This window comes from Podarcis erhardii (genome assembly GCF_964252035.2).
Source record: "Podarcis erhardii genome assembly, chromosome: 14".
NCBI lineage: Eukaryota > Metazoa > Chordata > Lepidosauria > Squamata > Lacertidae > Podarcis > Podarcis erhardii.
In genome coordinates, this window is record NC_138503.1 from 18,483,817 (window position 1) to 18,506,328 (window position 22,512).

Here is a 22,512-nt window from a genome sequence, read left to right on the forward strand (position 1 = left end):
AGTAGGGCAATGGTGTGTAAAGGCCCCCAGAGGAAGACATTCTTCAGACCATCAGATAGAGGAACTGGACTGTGCCCTGAGGGAGGCAAGCTCAAAAATAGATTTTTTTTGGTCACTGTGTGGGATGCAAGGACAGCCTTGGGCTTCACTCAGGCCCACCAATGTTGCAAGCGCTAGGAAATATTACTTGTTTGCCAAATTCATGTCATTTGCACCAAATAATATTACAATGAATTCACTCCATAAACAGAAAGCCAGATTAGTTTCCTATATTTTCGCGTATAACATTCTTCTTTTATCAGCTCCAAAACGCTGTTTTTATGTGCCAAGCTCAGAACCAAACTGGACAGAACACCATTCATGGGATTAGCAATTGCACAAATCGTAGTTGTTTTAAAGCAGGCGTCAGCAACCTTTTTCAGCCATGGGCCGGTCTACCGTCCCTCAGACCATGTGGTGAGCCGGACTATATGGGGGGGGGGGGGGAGAATGAACGAATTCCTATGCGCCACAAATAACCCAGAGATGCATTTTAAATAAAAGCACACATTCGACTCATGTAAAAACACTAGGCAGGTCCCACAAATAACCCAGAGATGCATTTTAAATAAAAGGACACATTCTACTCATGTAAAAACGTGCTGATTCCCAGACCGTCCGCGGGCCAAATTTAGAAGGCAATTGGGTCAGATCCGGCCCCCGGGCCTTAGGTTGCCTACCCCTGTTTAAAACAGTGAGTGAACACAGGCCTCCCTCAATCTAGATCTGGACTCTGGCATAAAAAGAGGGGTGTTGGGGAGCTTTAAGCCTTTGACTTCTGCTGTGGTCCTGAGCTTGGGGAGGGTGCCTTGACTACATTGGAGAAAGCTTTCACTGTTGCCAAGATTCGCCACATTCACACCATATGTTTTACATACCACTCAACTGCCCCGATTAAATGGGAACATCCCATTTGGGGGTTCTGTTCTCTCACGTGACAGCATGGCACCTGAAAACAAGTGAGATCGCGATATCTCATGAGATCACGGAGCCCCAAAATGTGAGTTGTTTTGGCTGTGTACTCTCGCACTGGTCATGTGACTTGCCTGGGAGCGCAGCCTGGAAGATGCACATCCCAGTTTTCACCCTGAACATGTTGGAGGGCATGCATTTTAAACACCACACATTTAAAACACTTTTAACAGTCATGGCTTCTCCCAAATAATCCTGGGAGTTGTAGTTTGGTAAGGGTTCTGAGAGTTGTTAGGAGGCCCTTATTCCCCTCACAGAAATATAGTTCCCAGAATTCTCTGTGAAGAGGGATTGGATTGTTAGACCGCTCTGAGAATTGTTGCTCTGTGAGGGTATTTTCTCATTGTGGTCTAGCTGCTTGTGGGACAGTCATGGAGACCCTCCCGTTCCTTCCCAAGGCTGACCCCTGTTCTCTCCCATCACTGCAGGTTAAAGATGCTGGTGGATCCATGACCATTCACACATTTGGCGCTTATTTTGGGCTAGTGGTGACCGCCATTTTGTATCGCCCCAACTTGGAGCAGACCAAAGATAAGCAGGGTTCTGTCTACCACTCAGATCTCTTCTCTATGATTGGTAAGATTTGCCTTTGGTTTTTGATGCTTTCCGCCTTCAGCTTGCAGAGTGGCCAGGCTTAGGGAAGATCGGGCCCGGTTGCTAATGAGAAGAATGTCCCTTCTCTCCATCCTTAATCCTGCCAAAGTAGCTCAGAGACTGATAATGGTTACTGGCAAGGCTTGAGTCTTATATTTTAACACTTGGAGACCACTCACTGGTGGCAAAGAAGAACTACAGCCCAAAATTCATGTTACAACGAATGAATGGGTCATGAACCCAAGTAAAATTGGATTTGTGGGTTGATATACCGAAAAAGTTGGGAACCACTCACTGATCTAGATGCTTCCGTTGATCTGATGTTGCAAGTTAGTTCTTCCCTCCTCTTCCTCCAGGCACCTTATTTCTATGGATGTACTGGCCCAGTTTCAACTCTGCCATTTCTGATCATGGAGATGCCCAACACCGAGCTGCCATCAACACCTATTGCTCTCTGGCAGCCTGTGTCCTCACGACTGTGGCCTTCTCGAGCTTGTTGCAGAAGAAAGGCAAGCTGAACATGGTGAGCAAAGACTGACGATCTTCACATTGCCACCACTAGCATGGGGTACATAAGTACGCTCCCTTCTTTGCTCCTTGTGTTTTGTGGGCTCATAGGAACTGTAGGGAGATGCAGATCCACACACGCCTCTGGCAAGTAATTATTTTGGGGGGAGTTACAGGGAAATTAAAGGTTTCCAAAATTTGTGGGTGTAGTGGTTTCAAACCACTTTTCCAAGGACCACCAATGGTCATTATGGAAGAGCAAGTGGGGGGAATGCTAACGTTTTCTGCTAAATGTTGAAGAGGCAAGCCACTATTCAGTGTGCCTTTTAACTGAGAAGGCTTATCTCTTCAGCCATGCAGCTGGCACCAGTGGAAAATAAAGAACGGAAGGATAATCAATGGAACCAAGTAGACAGAATTGGGTTCTGGAGAGCAAGAGGAGGAGCGGCACTTTCCCTTAATAAGAATATAGCCTACTGAATGCAGGAAACTCCATTATAATGAGACCGTCTATAGTTCATTATTGTCTGCTCAGACTGTCAACAACACTCCAAGGATCCAGAGAGAGGTCTTTCTAATCCTGAGATTATTTCAGTGCAGATGTAGGGCAAGATCACCAAGCTTTTGAAGCTGGTGGAACAAATCCCATGGGCACCAGTCACTACCACGTTTGTCCACAGAGAGAACCTCTTTGCATGTCTCCTCTTTTCAGAAAGGAAGCGAGGGTAGGTAGGTGCCTAATCCTGGTATCCAATGAAATCTGGATATTTCTGAGGAGGCGTGTTCAGCCTAGGAGGGGCTGAGCAGGAACTGAGCAGGAAGAGCAAACAACCTCTCATATTTATTGAAAAATATTTATGGAGACCTTTCATAGGTGTTATTGTGGGAATGTTGTAAATACTAGGAGAGGATATATTGATTTCATAGTATCCTTCCTAAATCATGCTTGTGAGTCAGCAGCAGAGTGACATTCCCCAATATATAGCAGGGAGGTAGTTGGTAAATTCGTTTGAACCTCTTTACTTAAGCAATCCAATCTGGCTTTGTTCAGATTGGGTTCTGTTCCTGGTGAGTCCCCTTTTATCCCTCCTAAAAAGAATAAAGACACAAGAAGCTTCTTTTAAAAGTAATAAGAAGTTTACTCACATTCAGTTCACAGTTGGATCCCTGAGGGCAGGCTTTAGCTTACAGATACAGATACAATGTGGCTTACACCCTTGTAAGGATGGGGCCATGTGCTGCTGGCAGAGAGCCAACAGTGCAGTCCAAGAGAAGAAAAGGAATCAAAAGAGGAGGATGGCTGCATGGCTGGACCTTTTGTGAGGTCTTCCAGGGTCACGCCCACCTACCTGGTCACATGCAGGGGGAGGATGCTCCAGACCAGGTGGGACAGGAAGTTCAGCTGGCTGGTTCAACATCTCCCTGTCTGTGTCCACTCTAGGCAAACAAGGAATGTTGCTTTTGACTGCTCCAATGGACTACATCCCACAGCCATAAGCGATAGGGGCAGCATATTGGTCCCTTCCAACTCTACAATTATTTGATTCTGTGACTATGATTCTAATGCCTGATAGGGAACTGAACTCTACAAAGTTGGAGAACAAACATGTGCTCTGCCATTGAGCTACAGCCCTTCTCACATTCCTTGGGTAGCCAAGGTGGTCTCCCTCCAGATATTGTTCCAACTGCAACCTGCATCATCCCCGATCCTTGACTATACAGTACTAGCTGGGTCTGATGGGAGTTGGCTAGCCCTGATGCAAGGCCTGGAATTCTGTTACTTAAGCTGCTCAGAATCCTCTGCATGACAAGCTCTTTGAGCAGTCATTCTGATTTGCTTGAAGAAAGCTCATGTGGTTAGATTATCATATCTGGTGTTGACTGAGCTTTCATTCTTATTCATTTCCTGGTAGGCTATATATGACAATGACCATTCATCCCCATTTGCTTCTGCAGTGTTTATACCCCGTGAATCATTGGTTCATCATACACTTTTCAACGCGTTCCCCCAACACTTTCCTAACCACAAAAGTTGTTGTTGTTGCCGTTAAGTGATTTTCTTGAGGTCACCAAAGCACTTTAATCCACTTTAACTGCCCAAAGCTCAGTTTCTCAGTGTGCACTTGAACCCACCCCCTACTGACAGTCTGGGCACACCTCAGTTTATTTATTTATTCTATTTAACAACATTTATGTGTCACTTGCTAGAACAGGTATACCTCCCAGGGATTTACAAAATGCGATCTAAAATGGTGATTTTAAAAACATAAAAACAAACATAAGAAATCAAGTTATGTAAAAGAAATTAAAATATAAAATGAAGCCATTATCATAGAATTGTGAAGATAGAAGGGACCCTGAGGATCATCTAGTCCGAACACCTGCAATGCAGGAATATGCAGTCGTCCCATAGGGGATCGAACCTGCAACCTTGCCGTTACCCGTACCATGCTCTAATAAAGCACTTATCCTAATTAAAACCACATGTCCAGACTTCATATTATGCACCAGCATTTTAGCAGGCACTGAAAACAATTCAGCGAAGGTGGCTGTCGAAGATCCATGGACTGCGAAGCCTCCAATCTCAGCTGCAATGAGTGCAAAACAAACAATATGTGCGATCATAAGTAAACATAGGGTTATAGCTAATTAATTTTTAGTCAGGGTAGACCCATTGAAATTAATGGCCTAACCTAGGCCCATTAATTTCAAGGGGGTCTGTTCTGAGTTGAAGATAACCTGCAAATGTCCAGCAGCCAAGTGCTAGCAAACAACAAGGGCAACTGAGACAAGGGGTAGATACCATGAAAGGAGAAGGGCAGAGGCTTGGCAAATGAGCTGGAAAGGTTTGGTTGGCTTCCAACAGTTTGTAGAAGAGTGATGGAAGAAGACATAACCACAGGACTCCAGAAAGAGTGGGGACAGAAGGAGAATAAGGCAAAGTACACACTTTAAAGCCAAACTTGGCCCTCCAGATGTTTTGGGACTACAGTTCCCATCATCCCTGACCACTGGTCCTGTTAGCTAGGGGTGATAGGAGTTGTAGTCCCAAAACATCTGGAGGGCCAAGTTTGGCTATGCCTACTTTAAAGCACATTCCTTCCCTCAAAGAATTCTGGGCCCTGTAATTTTCTTTAACAATTGCCAGGAATTGTAGCTGTGAGGGGTAAAGTACAGGGCCCAGGATTCTCTGAGGGGTAAAAGGTGCTCTGATTGTACTTCAGAAGTATAAATGCACACAGCCTAAGATTGTATGGACCAGCATGTGAGAGATAAGGGATGTGAGTTTCACTTCCATCCTTTGTAAAACAGGGATGGGGAACCCATGATCTTTCAGATGTCGCTGGATTCCAGCTCCCATCAGCCCCAGCCAGCAGTGGACAACCATCAGGGATGATGGGAGTTGGAGTCCAAAATGTGTGAAGGGCACCACTCCTGGCCTAACTGTACCACAGGAATAGGAAGCCTCGTGCTATAAATGGTGGTCCTTGTGGTTGTTCCGTGAACACAGCTAGACAGTCAGGGTACAAATAATAAAATTATTATTATTATTATTATTATTAAATACTGAATTTGCTGTTTTGTGCAGGTCCACATCCAGAATGCCACCCTGGCAGGGGGTGTTGCTGTGGGCACTGCGGCAGAAATGATGCTCACCGCATATGGCTCCCTCATTGTTGGTTTTATCTGTGGCATTGTGTCTACTGTTGGCTTTTTCTACTTCACGGTAAGGGCACTTCTGAGTCTTTTTAGAAAATATTAGCTCTAGCTTCAAGGCAACACATGGAGATCTGCATTGAGGAAGATCCAGCTGGCTGAGGGGGTGCAATACAATTTCTTGAATAGCTGGGGCACAGCCAAATGTCCTCTGGAAATTGAGGGGGCCTGGCCCCCTCGAAAATGCATTTTGGGGGGGCAAAACTACCTCAGCCCCTACAAATCGGCTCCTATGTTGCAATGTACCCCTTATTATTATTGCACAATTATCAGATTATTGTATATGTTTAGAAGCTTGTGTGGCCGGCACTTTCTTGATCTCCGGCCCTCAGGCAGAAGATATAGAAGCATGATGAGTCGCACCAACAGGGTAAAGAACAGCTTCTATCCGTGGGCTGTTAGGCTGCTGAATGAAAAGATAACAGCAGGGCAACTGACTTTCGGGTTTGGTGGGTGTGCGTCAGTAAACAAGGGGAATTAAGGCTAAGAGAGCTCGTGTAATCTCAATATATACAAGTTGTACAAGTGACAATAAAGTATTTCAAATTTCAAATATTAATTGTAGAAGGGGCATGGCTGTGAGGGGGCTTAGCTGTGACTATCATGAAAGGACCCTGCACTTCCGAATATGCCACTATATTGTGAAATGTCCCACAAGTGACACGATCCTTTGGTCCTACATGCTTTATGGCAGCTTTTCAACTGTACTTGTGGATTGGGAATCTCCAATATTCTGCACACCGTAGATCTATAATATGTGCCAGAGTCCTCGGCAATGCGTGTGAAATATACTCGGAGTCGAGAGTGGATTTCATGTTCTTTATTCAGCTCATAGTGGTGAGGAGGAATGAAAGTTCCCCCAAAATATCTGCTTTATATACATTATTTACACAATGGGCTGCACGTGATTGGCTAATTCCGGGATTCTCCTGTAGGCCAATCAGGTTGTGGATTCACTTCCACCTGGAGCTGGATTGGGTGGCTTCTGCGGACCAATCATACTGCTGCATTGTTCTAGGACCAATCAGACTGCTGCATTCTGAATCCTATTGTTCTAGGACCAATCAGATGGCGCCTATTTATTTCTCCACTATGTTTATATCTTGGCTTCCTTTCTGGGAGCTCAGGGCAGAATACATGGCTCTCCTCCCGCTCCATTTGATTCTCACAACAAGCCTGCGAGGTTGGTTAGGCTGAGAGATCCCAAGTTCCGCGGTGAGCTACTTAGCCAAGTGGGGATCTGAACCTGGGTTTCCTAGTGCCTAACCTCTACCCTGCTCTAGGCACGGAGAACCCAGATGTTGTTGGACTACATCTCCCATCAGTCCTGGCCAGAATGACCAATGGTGAGGGATGATGGGAGCTGCAGTCCAATAACAGCTGGAGGGGGGGGGTGACAGGTACGACTCCCGATGTAGCCAGAACAGCACCTTCACCACAAGCAGGCAGTACTGGTAGGCTTGAGGGAACCTCAAGGTTTGCTGAAGCACAACATTACAGTGGTACCTCTGTTTACGTACCTTAATTCGTTCTGGAGGTCCGTTCTTAACCTGAAACTGTTCTTAACCTGAAGCACTACTTTAGGTAATGGGGCCTCCTGCTGCTGCCGCCGCGCCACCAGAGCACGATTTCTGTTCTTATCCTTTAGCAAAGTTCTTAACCCGAGGTACTATTTCTGGGTTAGCAGAGTCTGTAACCTGAAGCGTATGTAACCCGAGGTACCACTGTATTATTTTTTTTAAAAAAAGACAAGCATCCTGAGGGAGAGGGAACCTTGAAACAGCTGACTGAGTAGTGACTGGCTGACTATTTGGGAACAGAAAACCAGTGTGGGGTGGCGGCCATGAAATGGAGTATTCTTAAAGAGGGTCATGGCTGAACAGGAGCACCCCACATTGCACAGTGTTGTTCGGGTTCTGCTTCTAAATGCTTTGCTCTCCCCTCATGCCTGCCAGCCTTTCCTGGAGTCCAAGCTGCGTATTCAAGACACATGCGGTATTCACAACCTACATGGGATGCCAGGACTGATTGGAGGAATTGTGGGGGCCGTCACGGCTGCCGCTGCAACTGAAGGAGTCTACGGGAAGGAAGGGTGAGCATCTCTGAAGGGTGGTGTGTTTTGTTTGGTGTGGGGGATGAAGGGGATATAGAACTTGACTCTATGGCGGTGATCCACCTGCATTTTTTTTAAAAAATGCCTGTTACTTAGCAGAAGCTGGAAGACTTTTTCAACTCAAGAGCCACATTCCATTCAGGGTAATCTTCCTAGGGCCGCATACTAGTGGTGGGCGGGGCCAGAGGCAAATATGGGCGGAGCAACAAATGCAAATTTCACCCTAGTACAGCAGGCTAGTTTTCGACGCACACTCACCTCTCTCATTCCCCCTTTCTGAGATTCAAAGAGGCATTATTGTTCAGTTGTTCCGCCTGGCCTTTGACTTGGAATCAACTTGATCACCTCCCCCTCTTTCCTTTTTCCTTTCTCCTTCTGTGATGGAACTCCTATTTGGGGACTTCCCTGGCTTTTTTCTGGCCCACATAGGACCGGTTTGGATAGTTGGCCTTGGTGAAGACTTGACGTTTTCATCCCCCCAAAAGTTTTTTATTTGAGTTTCTACTGAAATGAGGCTGCATTTTAATGTTGTATTTTAATCTTGTTTTTAAATTGTATTTTAATCAATTGTTTTTATACCTAGTGTTAGCCGCCCTGAGCCCAGTCTTGGCTGGGGAGAGCGGGGTATAAATAATAATAATAATAATAATAATAATAATAATAATAATAATTATCATCAGAGTTCAAGGGTGCAGTTCAGCCAAGTTGAAACATTCTGGGCGCAAAAATGGGCTGGTATGGGGCGTGGCACAAGGGCCTGGCAAGGGATTTCTGAGCCCTGATTGAAGTGTAACGTGTTAAAGAAAAGCTCACAATTCTGAGGAAAGTATGGGCTTTGCTTTAGCAAAACAGTGACGCTTCTGAAAGGACTTTGGGTTGCTCTCTGAACACGTGGGAAAGCCTAACTCGCCTTTCCCCTGTTCCTTCCCTTCCACACAGGCTCATCCGTGCTTTTGACTTCACGGGAGACTTCAGCCACAGAACGCCCAGCGTCCAAGGCGGCTTCCAGGCAGCTGGCATTGCTGTATCATTGGGCATGGCCTTGGCAGGAGGTGCCATCGTAGGTGCGTGGTAGAACCACAGCTTTGCATACTGACGGCCCCAGGGTTCAATCCTTGACATCTGCAATGAGAAGAATCAGGAAGCGAGCGATGGGAAGGACCGCTCTGCCTAAGACTCTGGAGAATGCCAGTCATGATTGAGTTCAAATGTGCCTTTCCATTTTGACTCAGAATTCAGGCTGTGCGTCACAATAGTCTTTTTGTCTCTTTCTGATCTGCCAGACAGGAATGCCACCTGTATTATTATTATTGTTAAGTTGTGGGTTGACATAGCAGACGACACAGCGATTTCTCCAAGTAGCTCTTTATTTCGTAAGCTGGAATAGAACTGACTGCAAACAGCTCAGCCGGCCTGCTTTTATAGGCAGCCGGCTGTCAACATTGTAACAACAACAGCCCAGAGTTCCCGCCTAAAATAACTGACGCGGACCTGAGGGAAAACTATCTACAGACCTGAGTGAAAACTATATACAGTATCCCCCTGCTGGCCCAGGGTGAAACTTCACTACATAACACCCCTCCCCACCGAGACAAGGCGTTAGTTACAATCGTAATGGTTTCCTTATATACAGCACTACGCGTAATGGTTCAATTAGGCACAAAAGCATATTGGTTACATTTCCCATACTTAGACCAACAGTGATACATGTCCAACAACATAGTCCTTTAAATAAGTTGGGCGCTTGTGAACTCTGCCAGACCGCCGGGGACTGGTAGCCAAGTCCGGAGGGCCACACAGTTCTTGCTGAGGCTGTGGTGCGACCCTAGGTGGCGTTGGAACCAAATCCCCTGGATCCGCTGCTGTGGGTGGAGCCTCCGCAAGTGGAGTGGTCTGAGTCTGTGGTAAGTCTGGCAGACCCTCTGAAGCGGCTTGGTTCGGCTCCACGCTGGCAGTTTGCGAGGGAGGTGTAGGTGGGGCCTCGCCATCTGTACGTGTCTCTTCTGGAGCCGCAAGCGCAGTTGGGGGCACCTCGGTAGTGTCCAAGTCCCCAACCCTGCGCCTAAGCTGGTCTATGTGCCGTCGCCACAAGCGTCCGTCTTCGAGTGCCACCTGGTACGAGCGAGGTCCAGTGACTCCCACTACTGTGGCTGGCACCCAAGGAATGTCCCCCACATAGTTCCGGGCAAAGACCTGGTTTCCTGGGACAAATGACCGTGGCGCGTTGGCACAGCCTGGGGGTTCAGCCACGGCAAAGTCCGGGTGTAGCCGGTCGAGCGGTGACCTGAGGCGGCGGCCCATAAGCAGTTCAGCAGGACTCCTCCCTGTGGCCGCATGAGGGGTGATGTGTTGCACGAACAAGTATTCGGCGACCCGCTCATGCCAGTCTCCCCGGTCCAGGCGCGCCAGTGCCTCTTTTGCCGAGCGCACCATTCTTTCCGCTTGCCCGTTGCTGGATGGATGAAAGGGTGCCGTTAGGGCATGGCGGATGCCCAGTCCCAAAAGATACCGCTCAAACGTGCCTGACGTGAACTGTGGTCCGTTGTCAGAGACAAGGACATCAGGACACCCATGCGTTGCAAACAGGCCTCGCAGCACCCGGATGACAGCTTCGGTAGTGGTGGAGGGCATCAGGGCGACCTCCAGCCATTTGGAATAGGCGTCCACCACTACCATAAAGGTCCGGCCGTGAAAGGGGCCAGCCAGATCAATGTGCACCCTCGACCAGGGTGTCTTTGGCGTCTCCCAGGTGTGTCCCTTAGCTGCCGGTGGTGCAGGCCTCGACTCTTGGCACGCTTGACAGGCGGACACCCAGGCAGTGATGGCATCGTCCATATTAGGCCACCAGACGTAACACCGAGCCAACGCCTTCATTTTGACAATTCCCGGGTGGCCAACGTGCAGAGCCTCCAGGACGCGCTGACGGAGTCCCTGGGGAATCACGACGCGGTCTCCCCACAGCAGACAGCCGCGATGAGCTGAGAGTTCATGTTGTCTGGTTGCGAAGGGCTGGAACTCCGATGCAAAAGGCCCTTGTGGCCACCCCCTCCACACCCAGTTGAGCACCCGGCTGATGGTGCGATCCTGGGCAGACGCGGAGGCCACAGTGGCAGCTGATACAGGCGCTGCCGGAAGATCCTCAATCAGAAGGAGCGATGAAGCTGGAGCCGGGTCTTCCACAAATGCTGGAAGAGGGCAACGGCTGAGGGCGTCGGCATGGCCCATCGATTTCCCCGGGCGATGGATGAGCCGGTAGTGGTAGGCAGCCAGGAAAACAGTCCATCGCAGCATGCGTGGCGAGAGGACCGGTGGAGTTGGACGATCACCGGCGAGGAGGCCCAGGAGTGGCTTGTGGTCAGTGATGAGGTCAAAAGTCCTGCCATAGAGGTATTCATGGAACCTCTTCACTCCAGCCACAAGTGCCAATGCCTCCTTGTCGAGCTGGCTGTAATTCCGTTCCGTCAGAGATAGTGTCCTGGAAAAGTAGGCGAGTGGTGCTTCTCTTCCATCTGGAAAACGGTGACTAAGGACAGCACCGATGCCAAAAGGTGAGGCGTCGCAGGCAAGGACCAGCGGCCTGGATTCACTGTACTGTACCAGCACACTGTCTGATGAAAGGAGAGCCTTAACCGCGTTGAAGGCCGCCGTCTCCCGATGACCCCAGGCCCAAGGCGTCTTTGTACTAAGGAGTCGGTGAAGAGGCTCAGCCACTGTGGCTTTGTGGGGCAGGAACATGTTATAAAAGTTCAGCAGCCCCAGGAATGCCTGCAACTCCGTCTTGTTCTTTGGGGTGGGGGCCTGCTGGATAGCGCGGATCTTGGATGTGGTCGGGTGAAGGCCGGAGGCATCGATAAGATAGCCCAGGAACTCTACCTGTGGAACGGCGATCTGGCACTTCTCCCTCTTTACCTTGAGCCCGGCCTCTTGGAACCTGGTCAGCACGGCACGGAGGCGCTCGAACAGCTGCTGGTATGAGTCTGCAGACACCAAGACGTCATCAAAATATGGTACCAGTCTTTTGATGGTGCTCCACGACACGATGGACAGGGCAGACCCGGTGTCGATCTCCATGTCACATGGAGCTCCTTCAATGAGCACCGTGACGTTCAGCTTGCGTCGCGTAGGCGAGTCAGTTTGGCCAATCGTGGTTCCAGACGGGCAGCGGCAGTTGGTGAGAGCGAAACAACTTTCCTTGGCAGACTGGAGTGAAGGCTTGGAAATGCGAGTCGATGAAGGGGGGGTGTCAGACGGAGCCGATCGGCAGACCTTAGCGATGTGGCCCCTTCTGGAACACTTCCTACAGATGGCGTCTCTGAATCGACACTTGGCACGGGAATGGTTGCCTCCGCAGCCGGCACATTCCGGTTGGCCCTTGGACTTCTGTTGGAACTTCCTGTGCTCCCGCTTTGTCTGGTGCACGTCATCGCCTTCACTGGAGGATGCCTCATCACTGCTGGCCTCTTCATGATGCACCGGAACTGGCTCCCTAGCAAGACGCGGGCTGCTGCACTTGCGGATCTCCTGGGCGGAGCGTTCAGCAGCTTCTGAGGCCACAGCCTCCTCAATGGCTTTCTGCAGCGTGAGGTCTGGCTTGGCGAGGAGACGCCGTTGCAGATGGATGTCCCGGACCCCGCAGACGATTCGATCCATCAGGGCATCATCTAAGTCTCGGAACTCACAGTGCATTGCAGCCTGTCGCAGGGCGGTGGTGTAGTTGTTGATTGACTCCCCCTCTGCCTGGTTCCGGTGGTAGAACGCATGGCGGGCAGCAATCTTGGACGGCTTTGGTGCGTAGTGGTTGCGGAGCTTCTCTTGGATCGTGTCCCATGGTGTTGCCTGGACTGCTTCGGGCGCAACCAATGCTCGGGCCGTCTCAAACACCTCAGGCCCACAGAGGCTGAGGAATAGGCCCCGCTTACGATCCTTTGATACTGCTGTCAGCTCGTTGGCTTGGAGGAAGCAGTCGAACCGAGCGAGGTAGGAATCCCATGATTCAGAGGCTGGCGCAAACGGCGGTAGAGGCACAAGTGAAGCCATGATTCCGATGCCGGCGTGAAGGGCGATGGATGGAACACAGTGCTCTAGCCAGAACAGTCAGCTCTGAATTGGTTCTGTCCAGTGATTTCGCTCAGTGATTTCGCTCTGTGATTCAGCTCAGTGATTCAGCTCAGTTCAGAGGCTGGCCGCATCTGGCTGTGCTCTGATGTCCATCCATCCCATCCTCGTCGCCAGTGTTAAGTTGTGGGTTGACATAGCAGACGACACAGCGATTTCTCCAAGTAGCTCTTTATTTCGTAAGCTGGAATAGAACTGACTGCAAACAGCTCAGCCGGCCTGCTTTTATAGGCAGCCGGCTGTCAACATTGTAACAACAACAGCCCAGAGTTCCCGCCTAAAATAACTGACGCGGACCTGAGGGAAAACTATCTACAGACCTGAGTGAAAACTATATACAGTATCCCCCTGCTGGCCCAGGGTGAAACTTCACTACATAACAATTATTATTATTATTATTATTATTATTATTATTATTATTATTTACTCCCCAGCCACCCTGGGCGGCTCCCAGCAGAATATAAAAAGCACAATAAAAAACCAAACATTAAAAACTTCCTTAAACAGGGCTGCCTTCAGATATCAGATAGTTGTTTATTTCCTTGACATCTGGTGGGAGGGCGTTCCACAGGGTGGGCGTCACCACCAAGAAGGCCCTCTGCCTGGTTCCCTGTAACCCCACTTCTCGCAGCAAGGGAACTACCAGTAGGCCCTTGGAGCTGGACCTCAGTGTCCGGGCTGAATTATGGGGATGGAGACGCTCCTTCAGGTATACTGGGCTGAGGCCGTTTAGGGCTTTAAAGGTGAGCACCAACACTTTGAACTGTGCTCAGAAATGTATTGGGAGCCAATGTAGGTCTTTCAGGACTGGTGTTATATGGTCTTTGTTTTATGTGACTGACCCAGGGAGCCCAGGTTGTGTTAAGTCAGATCAGGCTTTGATCTGGGCCTACAATGGCAAATGTCCTTCTGCTTCCTTAGTATTCAAAGTCCAGCCTGCGCCACCATCCTGAGTTCTTTACTGTCTTTTCCCAGCAACTGCCTACAATTTTAGCCTCATGGTTCTTTGTGGTGTTTCACTACCTCCATCTTGTGGCATGTCGGGGTATGATTTTTTTTTTAAAAAAAAAAAAACTATTTGCAATGTTTCCAATAATTCAGTTTGCTGTTACCTGTCACACATCAAACAGTCTTGGGCCCAAAATTAGTTTCTTGAGGAGTTTCTCAACTCATGATCACTTTTCCCCCCCTTTCAGTTTTGACAGATAGACACATTTTGGCAAGCAGTATATCCCCTAATAAAATACATTTTATTTCCACTCATATATTCAGTTCTATCTATTCCCCTAGTATGTTTTCTATGTTTGTAAACATTGATTGAAAAACTGCACCGCCAAATTCAGGTAACTGCAAATCCTGAAGGGTGGCTGCATTTCAATTCAGGTGTGCCTTTAAATGAAACAACAATCAAACTGAATCTAATTTCTGCTGCATCCCTGATTCCTAGTTGGCCTGTCCCACCAAACTGCAGCCAGGGGCCTAATGAAAAACCATATTTGTTAAGTTGTGGGTTGACATAGTAGACGACACAGCGACTTCTCCAAGTAGCTCTTTATTTTGTAAGCTGGAATAGAACTGACTGCAAACAGCTCAGCCGGCCTGCTTTTATAGGCAGCCGGCTGTCAACATTGTAACAACAATAGCCCAGAGTTCCCGCCTAAAATAACTGACGTGGACCTGAGTGAAAACTATTTACAGACCTGAGTGAAAACTATATACAGTATCCCCCTGCTGGCCCAGGGTGAAACTTCACTACATAACAATATTGCCCTGAGGTGCGTGTCATATTGCTTTAATTATTTTTAACTGCTTTAATTGCCATGCTTTTTAACCGGGTCTCTCTTTTATTTTTTAATTAAAGCTGTTTTCATAATCCGTGTGTTTTAATTACACAGTTGTTAACCACTTAGAAGCCATTTTGGCACAGAAGCGGAATATAAATATAAAAATAATAGAATATAAAATAATAGAATGAACTCCCTGCTCTGTTATCTTTCCTTCAGGTGGCATTTTGAAACTGCCTTTCTTTGGAGACCCCACAGATGAAAACTGCTTTGAGGATAATGTTTACTGGGAAGTAAGTGATTTACACCTCTAGGTTCAGACACCTGAAGGATTCTGTCTTTGCAGAGTTTGATTCAGCTGACTTGATCCACAGCTCTAAAGTGTGGAATAATCTTTTGTCTTGCTGAGTATTTGGAACATGGGGCATCTAGCACAGGATGGGAAAAGCTGTAACTCTCCAGATGTTGCTGGATTCAAATTCCCATCAGCCCCAGCCAGCCTGGCCGATAACCAGGGATAATGGAATTTGTAGTCCAACAAAATCTGGAGGCCTACAGGTTCCCATCTTTGATGTAATGCAAGTCAAATCTTATCTGGAGCAATGCTAGATTATGCAACAGACAGATTTAGGATGTGCTCCTGCTAAACCTCTGCCCGTAAACTGGGCCAGCTGGTTATTATAAGAACAACTGTTTGGAAATTGGTGCCTGGGTTTTAATTTTCTTCCTCCCTCCCTGTTCCTTTTTCTTTGTGTGTTGTGGTAGGGACTGTCTTGCTTTCATTATACGTAAGCCACTCTGGGAGCCATTTGTGGTTAAACGGTGGGATAAGAACTAAATAAATTTGCTCCGATACAAAATTCTCCCTTTACCAAAAATATGACCAAACTCAGTCAATATTGCAGGTTATCTAGTAAACAAAACTGAATAAATATGTAGATTATTGTTCATATTATCCATTCTTATCCATACTAATAACAACTACAATTTTAGGCAGACTATATTGGTTTGGACCAGCCTTTTGACAAGCTTTTGCCCTCCAGATATTTTTAGGACTACAACTCCCATCACCCTCGGTTGTGCTGACTGGGACTGATGGGAGTTGTAGTCCGAGACATCTAAGGCTTGTGTAGACTCTGTGGTGAGGAAAGTAAAGCAAGCCTCTTTAAGCCACGAGATGGTGCTGTTCCCTGTCACATGAGGACTTCATTGTATAACAGTTTTGTTTTGTTTTCCCTCTTTGTGCGTCTTCCGGGCCTCTCCTTTCTCCAGGGCCATAAAAGCTACAGAAAACCATGATAAATAAATAAGTTGGGACCTAACAGATGTTTTCATCTTATCAGGTACCTGGGGATGAAGAGAGCAGCTTGTATTGTATGAACGACTCAAACGCGAAGCCTGTGACAGACCCTTAATCCACTGGAGTCTATGCCAAGGGTAAAATGGGACCCCTGTTTTTGGGACAAATGAATCTTGACAATTTCAGATTTTTCGAGACTTGAGTTCAGTTCACCTGCAGGAAATTTTATGTGTGTGTGTTCATCTGGGTTTCTCCTAGTATACATAACCTGTACAAGATCTCACCTCGTCCCACCTTGCACACACAATCTCACCTGATCTCGTCTAACAGTTTGGGACCAATTTACATGAAAGTTCACCTCACCCATATATATTCACTCAGTCCCTTCAATTTGCAGACCCGGCACCATTACAAGTGCCACATAATGCTTTCCCCTCATTTGTAGTAAACTGATATTTTAGTGTGACAGAACCCGCACTTCGGAAGTGCCTTCAGTGTGCTCTCTTTGGTGACTGCTAAAAACCATTTTTCTCTAGGCAAGTGTGTCTAGACATGGAGAACATTGACATGTGTTCTAGTCTGACTTTTTAGCTTATCGTTGGCTTTAATTGTTTTAAAAAGGTTTTAATTAGTTCTTTATAACTGTGTGAATTTCTCCTAATGCACACTTTTTTGGATGCAATTTTGCCTAATGGACTCATTTTTGCAAATCAGTTTCCCGCAGTGCTTTTTTCCTTAAAAAAATATGTTTAGGGGTACTCTCATTTTCCTACTCATATTGAAATACTGCCCCTCAATGAGAGCAAACTTTCGATTCACAAAATGTCTAGGGGTATGCGTACACCTGCGTCTCCCCAGAAAAACCCCACTGGTTTTCCCTAATATAATGCATTTTCATGCATACTTCACCCTAGTATATGCAAATCAAATTAAACACTTGTTGTTTAAGCCAATGGACAGCATTTTTATGCCTTTCTGTACACATTACTTTGAGATCCACCCTGAAAAATTCAGAGAATTTCAAAGGATGGCTGTGTTTCTGTTTTGGTATTTATTTATTTTTTGAAAGAGTGAATTATAAATGCAAACTTAATGGAATTTCTCCCCTGTCTTTACACATGAGCCTTTCATTTTCTTTTCTTATAGGACAATGCAGACAACCAGATCAGTATAATCAGCTTCTCATTTTGGAATTCCTTGAGTGGTTTTTGTTTTGTTTTGTTTTGTTTAATCTCCTACACTCTCAAGTACACAAGAAGTTTGTGGTTTTCTGGAAGCTGTAACATTTGCTAGCATTTGTCTGGATGCAAAGATTCTTCATGGAATAGATTATGCCATTATTATTCTTATTATTATTTCTCTTCCTGCGTCTTGCACCATTGTGAGGTTAGCCTGGAAGAAAGAGTGTTTACATCTTCCTGCTACATGCAAAGACAAGTGGAAATCTATAATATCATGTGATTAGAAGTGGCAGCAAAGTTCCCCCAAGTTCAGGACTTGGATACGAGCTGCAGAGCTTGTGAAAGATCACCTAAAAAGAAGAAATGAGCTTTGCAAGCCCCAAATGTATTCACCGTCTCAGTTTGAAATCTCAGCCGGAGAATTACTGGCCTCCCCTGCTTGTCCACAACAGCTCCCCTGACTAGCCCCATCTAAAGATGCCTAGAGCAGAAATGGTACGAGCAGAAGAAAGAAGAGGGGAAGAATATTGTCCTTTCCTTCTCTCCCTCCCTCATCATCCAGGCATTCTGCATCGTTAGGCGGCAAAGCTTGAAAAATGATGGAATATGCAGCTATCCTAAAAGTGGCTTGTAATGCATTTTCCCGAACTATCAGATTGGCTTGGGATGTCCCTTCTGATTCCCCCTCTGCCCCCTTTTCTGGGAAATGCCCAAGCTGGAGCTGATCTGAGAAGAGCTTGCAATGCTGTGTTTCGGCCCCTTCATATTCCTCAGATTGGTCTGAGATTCTCTGCTTCCATCCCCCGCCCCCTAGGAAGCTTCTGAGCCAGAGGCAATCTGGAAGAGAGCTTTCGAATGCCCTCTCATCTCTAAGTGCGCGGTGGACCCACTCGTGGTGGCAGCGTCTGGGGTCAGGAAGACCAAAATGCTCAAGGCTCGGAAAGCCAGCATGTGATTAGTGTGCTGAAAGATCTGCGTGATAACGCAGCTGGAGAAGGGGAGACTTGAAACGCATGCTGTCGAAATCCCTCCTGTTGGAATCAGTGGATATTAAAAGCGCTTAATGCTAGACTGTACTCTCAAATTTGTTTTTCCTTCTTTTCCTTCTAATAACCAGCAACGGCACTACCTTTAGCTCAGTGACAGATAGGTAGCCGTGTTGGTCTGCCATGGTCAAAACAAAATAAAAAAAATCCTTCCAGTAGCACCTTAAAGACCAACTGAGTTAGTTCTAGGTATGAGCTTTCGTGTGCATGCACACTTCTTCAGATACACTGAAACAGAAGTCACCGGACCTTTCTATATAGTGAGAAGGTGGGGAGGGGTATTACTCAGAAGGGTGGTGGGAATGGGTGATTGGCAGATAGCTGCGATGAGCCTCAGTGGTACAGCTCAGTGGTACAGCATCTGCCTTGCGCGCAGATGGTTGCAGGTTCGGTTCCCAGTGGCTTCTCCAAATAGGGCTGCCAATGCGCAGTCAGAGGCACAAATGCTTCTGAATGCCAGTTGCTGGAAGCCGTAGGAACAGAGAGGTTTTTATGCGCTTGGGTCCTGCTAGGATGCTGAACTAGATGGGCCATTGGCCTGATCCAGAGGGGTTCTCCTTATGTCCTTATGGTTGGGAGAGAACCTTGCTTGAATCCCTGCGAAGAGCCGCAGGATGGAATTCACCTGCCAGAGACCTTTGGAAAAGGGGACAATGTGTAGCTGTTTATTTACTAATTCTTGAAACCTCTGAGCCAAGATTGGGGGAAATGGAGTGCTTTTCTGTAAACTAAGAACATAGATGTAGTGGACACAGAAGAATCCTGATGGTATGGAGAGAGCCACTGGAATGTTTTTTCCTGGTTACAAGCTCTATAGAGAGTCACACTGGGGGAACTTTAGCACTGTATGTTAGAGAGGGCATGGAGTTCATTAAACTATATTTGTTTCTAAGCCAATGCTAGTCCTATTCAGAGTTTTCCCATTGAAATTAATGAATGCAAGTTTCTAATTTCAATGGGTCTATATTGGATATCACACATTGCTACCCCGCTCTTTAGTTACAAAAAGAGGCCCCCCAGAGCAGCTTGCAGAGATGATTCTTTTAAGACAGCTCCTTCCATCAGGTTTAAATATAACAGACATAACACAAAAGGAAAAGGGATTGGGAGGGAGGAGGAAACTCACTGATGACTACACAATGCCAGGTGTCTCAGGAACGGCTGCCGAGTTGGAAGCCAGCACCAGAGCTCTGTGCTGCTGAAGGAAGCATAATACTCAAAAGAAGAATAAAGGCCACTTAGCCATGATGTTGCTTGGATTTTGGGAGTTCCCTGGCCTGGGTGGGTCCCTCTGGGATGGACAGGGCCCCAGACTGGCACCCACTAGTCCAGCCCTAACGACACCTTGGTGGTAAGTGATCGCAAGCTTGAAAAGTATACGTTATACCTGAGAGAAACTGTTGCCGTCCTGGCAAAATAGTGAGGATGATCTTGAGATAGAGAAATCAGGGTGGCATCTAGAGAAGAAGAGTTTTAGTAATGCAGCTTCAGTTATCGCTTTGTAGACTTATTTCACAGGCTGTTTGGGGCAACAGACAAGGGAGTGTTTGGAGCAAGAAAACAGGCAAGGGGAGGCGATGCTTATAAGAAGTGGAGTGGGAAAGGAGACCAGATGCAAAAGAGAGAGGGGAAAGTGGCTGTTCTTCGCTGCGTCTGCATGTACACCTGAGGAGAGAGAGAGGGAGTTGAACGTCAGCTGTGCATGTCCCCTTAGGATACAACACCTTCATTTCTCCTGCTGGATAAAGCCACACACACACACCTCTTTACAACACGGTCCTGGGATTTGTCAACTGCTGCCAGCAACCGCATCTTAATTAACTGTCGGCAAAGATGGAAGCAAAGAGACCCTGTTCTAATTGGACAGTTTGCTTTGTGAGGATGGGGAGGGGAGGTGGCGGCAAAGGCGACAAGTTCCCACCGCACGGCATGGGAATTGGAGATGAAGGTGATCCGGCATGCTGTGATCAGCCAGGACGGTCTGGCTTCAGTTGACCTGAGGTAACTTTTCTTTAAGGGTGCAACAGTCAGGAAACTGCCAAGATCCCTGGCTAGCAGTTAATTTTGGCTGCATGGCAGCTATAGCATGGAAGAGATGCCATAAGGCTCTGTCTGCACTACTACATTTAAAAGCCATATCATGCCACTTTAGAAAGTCATAAAGGTAAAGGTAAAGGTAAAGGTAAAGGGACCCCTGACCATTAGGTCCAGTCGTGGCCGACTCTGGGGTTGCGACGCTCATCTCGCTTTCTTGGCCGAGGGAGCCAGCGTACAGCTTCTGGGTCATGTGGCCAGCATGACTAAGCCGCTTCTGGAGAACCAGAGCAGCGCACGGAAACGCCATTTACCTTCCCGCCAGAGCAGTACCTATTTATGTACTTGCACTTTGACGTGCTTTCGAACTGCTAGGTTGGCAGGAGCAGGGACCGAGCAACGGGAGCTCACCCCGGTGTGGGGATTTGAACTGCTGACCTTCTGATCGGCAAGTCCTAGGCTCTGCGGTTTAACCCACAGCGCCACCCGCGTCCCATTCCATTATTACACCCATCATAACTTATTTACACTGTTGAATTTACCTTCAATTTACCTTCAATTTACATTTACCTTGAATTTACGCCGTTTACCTTCCCTCCAGAGCGGTACCTATTTATCTACTTGCACTTTGGTGTGCTTTCAAACTGCTAGGTTGGCAGGAGCAGGGACTGAGCAACGGGAGCTCACCCCGTCGTGGGGATTCGAACCGCCGGCCTTCTGATCAGCAAGCCCTAGGCTCTGTGGTTTAACCCACAGCGCCACCCACGTTCCCTTAGAAAGTCATAGCTTCCCCCAAATACTCCTGGGAAGTGTAATTATAAGGGAATAGAATCAAGGGATGGTTTGCTTGCTGAACGGCTTGCCCTCAGGTATCAAAGTTGGTCGCTTGGCTCTTAAGTCTTACCTGAATTTTGCGATGCTGTTCTCCAACCAAATGATGTTTACAAGAGTGCATTTATCAGGAGAAGCAGCTTGCAAAAAGAAAGTGTGCATTGGCCAAAGCTGCGCAATAAAAAAGCAACATCACATCTTTCCCAGAGGCATTCTGGGAAGTGTGGACAGTGGGAAGCAGAGTGAGACTATTTACACAGGCTGGACTTCCTCATAAGTATCAACCACCTCCTCCACACAGATCAAAATGAATGCCTCCACTTCCCCAGGAACGAAAGTTGGTCCCTGTTTCTTTTGCAGGTGGGGACCATACTTTGGGTAACTGGGGAGGGAATATTGGCTCAACCTTACACAAAAGGGTATCTTTCCTACACTCTTTCCAGGCATGGTCGGTGCTTTAAAGTTCTGTGTCCAGGTGCCTTTTTGTTTCCTCCAGAGCTTTCTCCATGAAAAACCTGCTCTTTAAAGCTCAGTTGGAGCAAACAGCAAAAACCCGAATCGATATTTGCTCCGATTGAGCACTAAAGAGCAGGTTTTCATGGAGAAAGCTCTGGGGCTTGGACTGGACACTGAGCTTTTAAGTGCAGATCTGTGCCTGGAAAGGGATGCATGGATAAGCTCTCAGCTTTGCTTACTGAATTGAGGAGCAAATCAGTGCCTAGTGATTTTTTCAGTTAGGAAATGTGCCTCCGGCTAATTGGGGGCTTTACCTCTGTCATCTTTGGAGGATGAATGCCAGGCAATTCAACAACACATTCTTAATCAGTTTTGGGTTGCCCTCACAATTCTCAGTTAATAAGACCTCAGAAAGTGGATGCATGAATGTGGCCTTGGATCTGGACTCTGCTCAGGGAAGAAAGGGCCAGCAAATTTATTCTAAAATATTACTAGCCAAGGAACTAGTCCCCCTCCACACCAGGGAGCTCATGAACCCCTGAGCGTGCCCACTACAGTGGTACCTCAGGTTAAGTACTTAATTCGTTCCGGAGGTCCGTTCTTAACCTGAAACTGTTCTTAACCTGAGGTACCACTTTAGCTAATGGGGCCTCCTGCTGCTGCAGCGCCGCCAAAGCACGATTTCAGTTCTCATCCTGAAGCAAAGTTCTTAACCCGAGGTAATATTTCTGGGTTAGTGGAGTCTGTAACCTGAAGCGTATATAACCTGAAGCATATGTAACCTGAGGTACCACTGTATCAGCGAGGAAACTAACACAGAGAA

The 22,512-nt window shown here is 47.3% G+C and overlaps 1 protein-coding gene and 1 long non-coding RNA gene across 2 annotated transcripts in view; one reads left to right on the forward strand and one right to left on the reverse strand.

Annotated features, from left to right (window-relative positions):
* The window catches only part of RHCG (Rh family C glycoprotein), a 38,717-nt gene extending 20,319 nt beyond the window's left edge, over positions 1–18,398 (forward strand). The window contains exons 4-11 of the mRNA XM_081839104.1: positions 1,440–1,587; positions 1,962–2,128; positions 5,702–5,839; positions 7,785–7,921; positions 8,882–9,006; positions 15,061–15,134; positions 16,185–16,278; positions 17,288–18,398. Coding sequence (XP_081695230.1) covers positions 1,440–1,587; positions 1,962–2,128; positions 5,702–5,839; positions 7,785–7,921; positions 8,882–9,006; positions 15,061–15,134; positions 16,185–16,256 — 861 coding nt within the window. The 3' untranslated portion in view covers positions 16,257–16,278; positions 17,288–18,398. The remainder of the gene's footprint in view (positions 1–1,439; positions 1,588–1,961; positions 2,129–5,701; positions 5,840–7,784; positions 7,922–8,881; positions 9,007–15,060; positions 15,135–16,184; positions 16,279–17,287) is intronic.
* On the reverse strand, positions 6,635–22,316 carry LOC309328977. Its single transcript, XR_014150978.1, has 2 exons — positions 22,267–22,316; positions 6,635–7,349 (listed from the first exon to the last, which is right to left on the reverse strand). It is a non-coding gene; the product is annotated as an uncharacterized lncRNA (long non-coding RNA).
* Between the last annotated feature and the right edge of the window lie 196 nt (positions 22,317–22,512).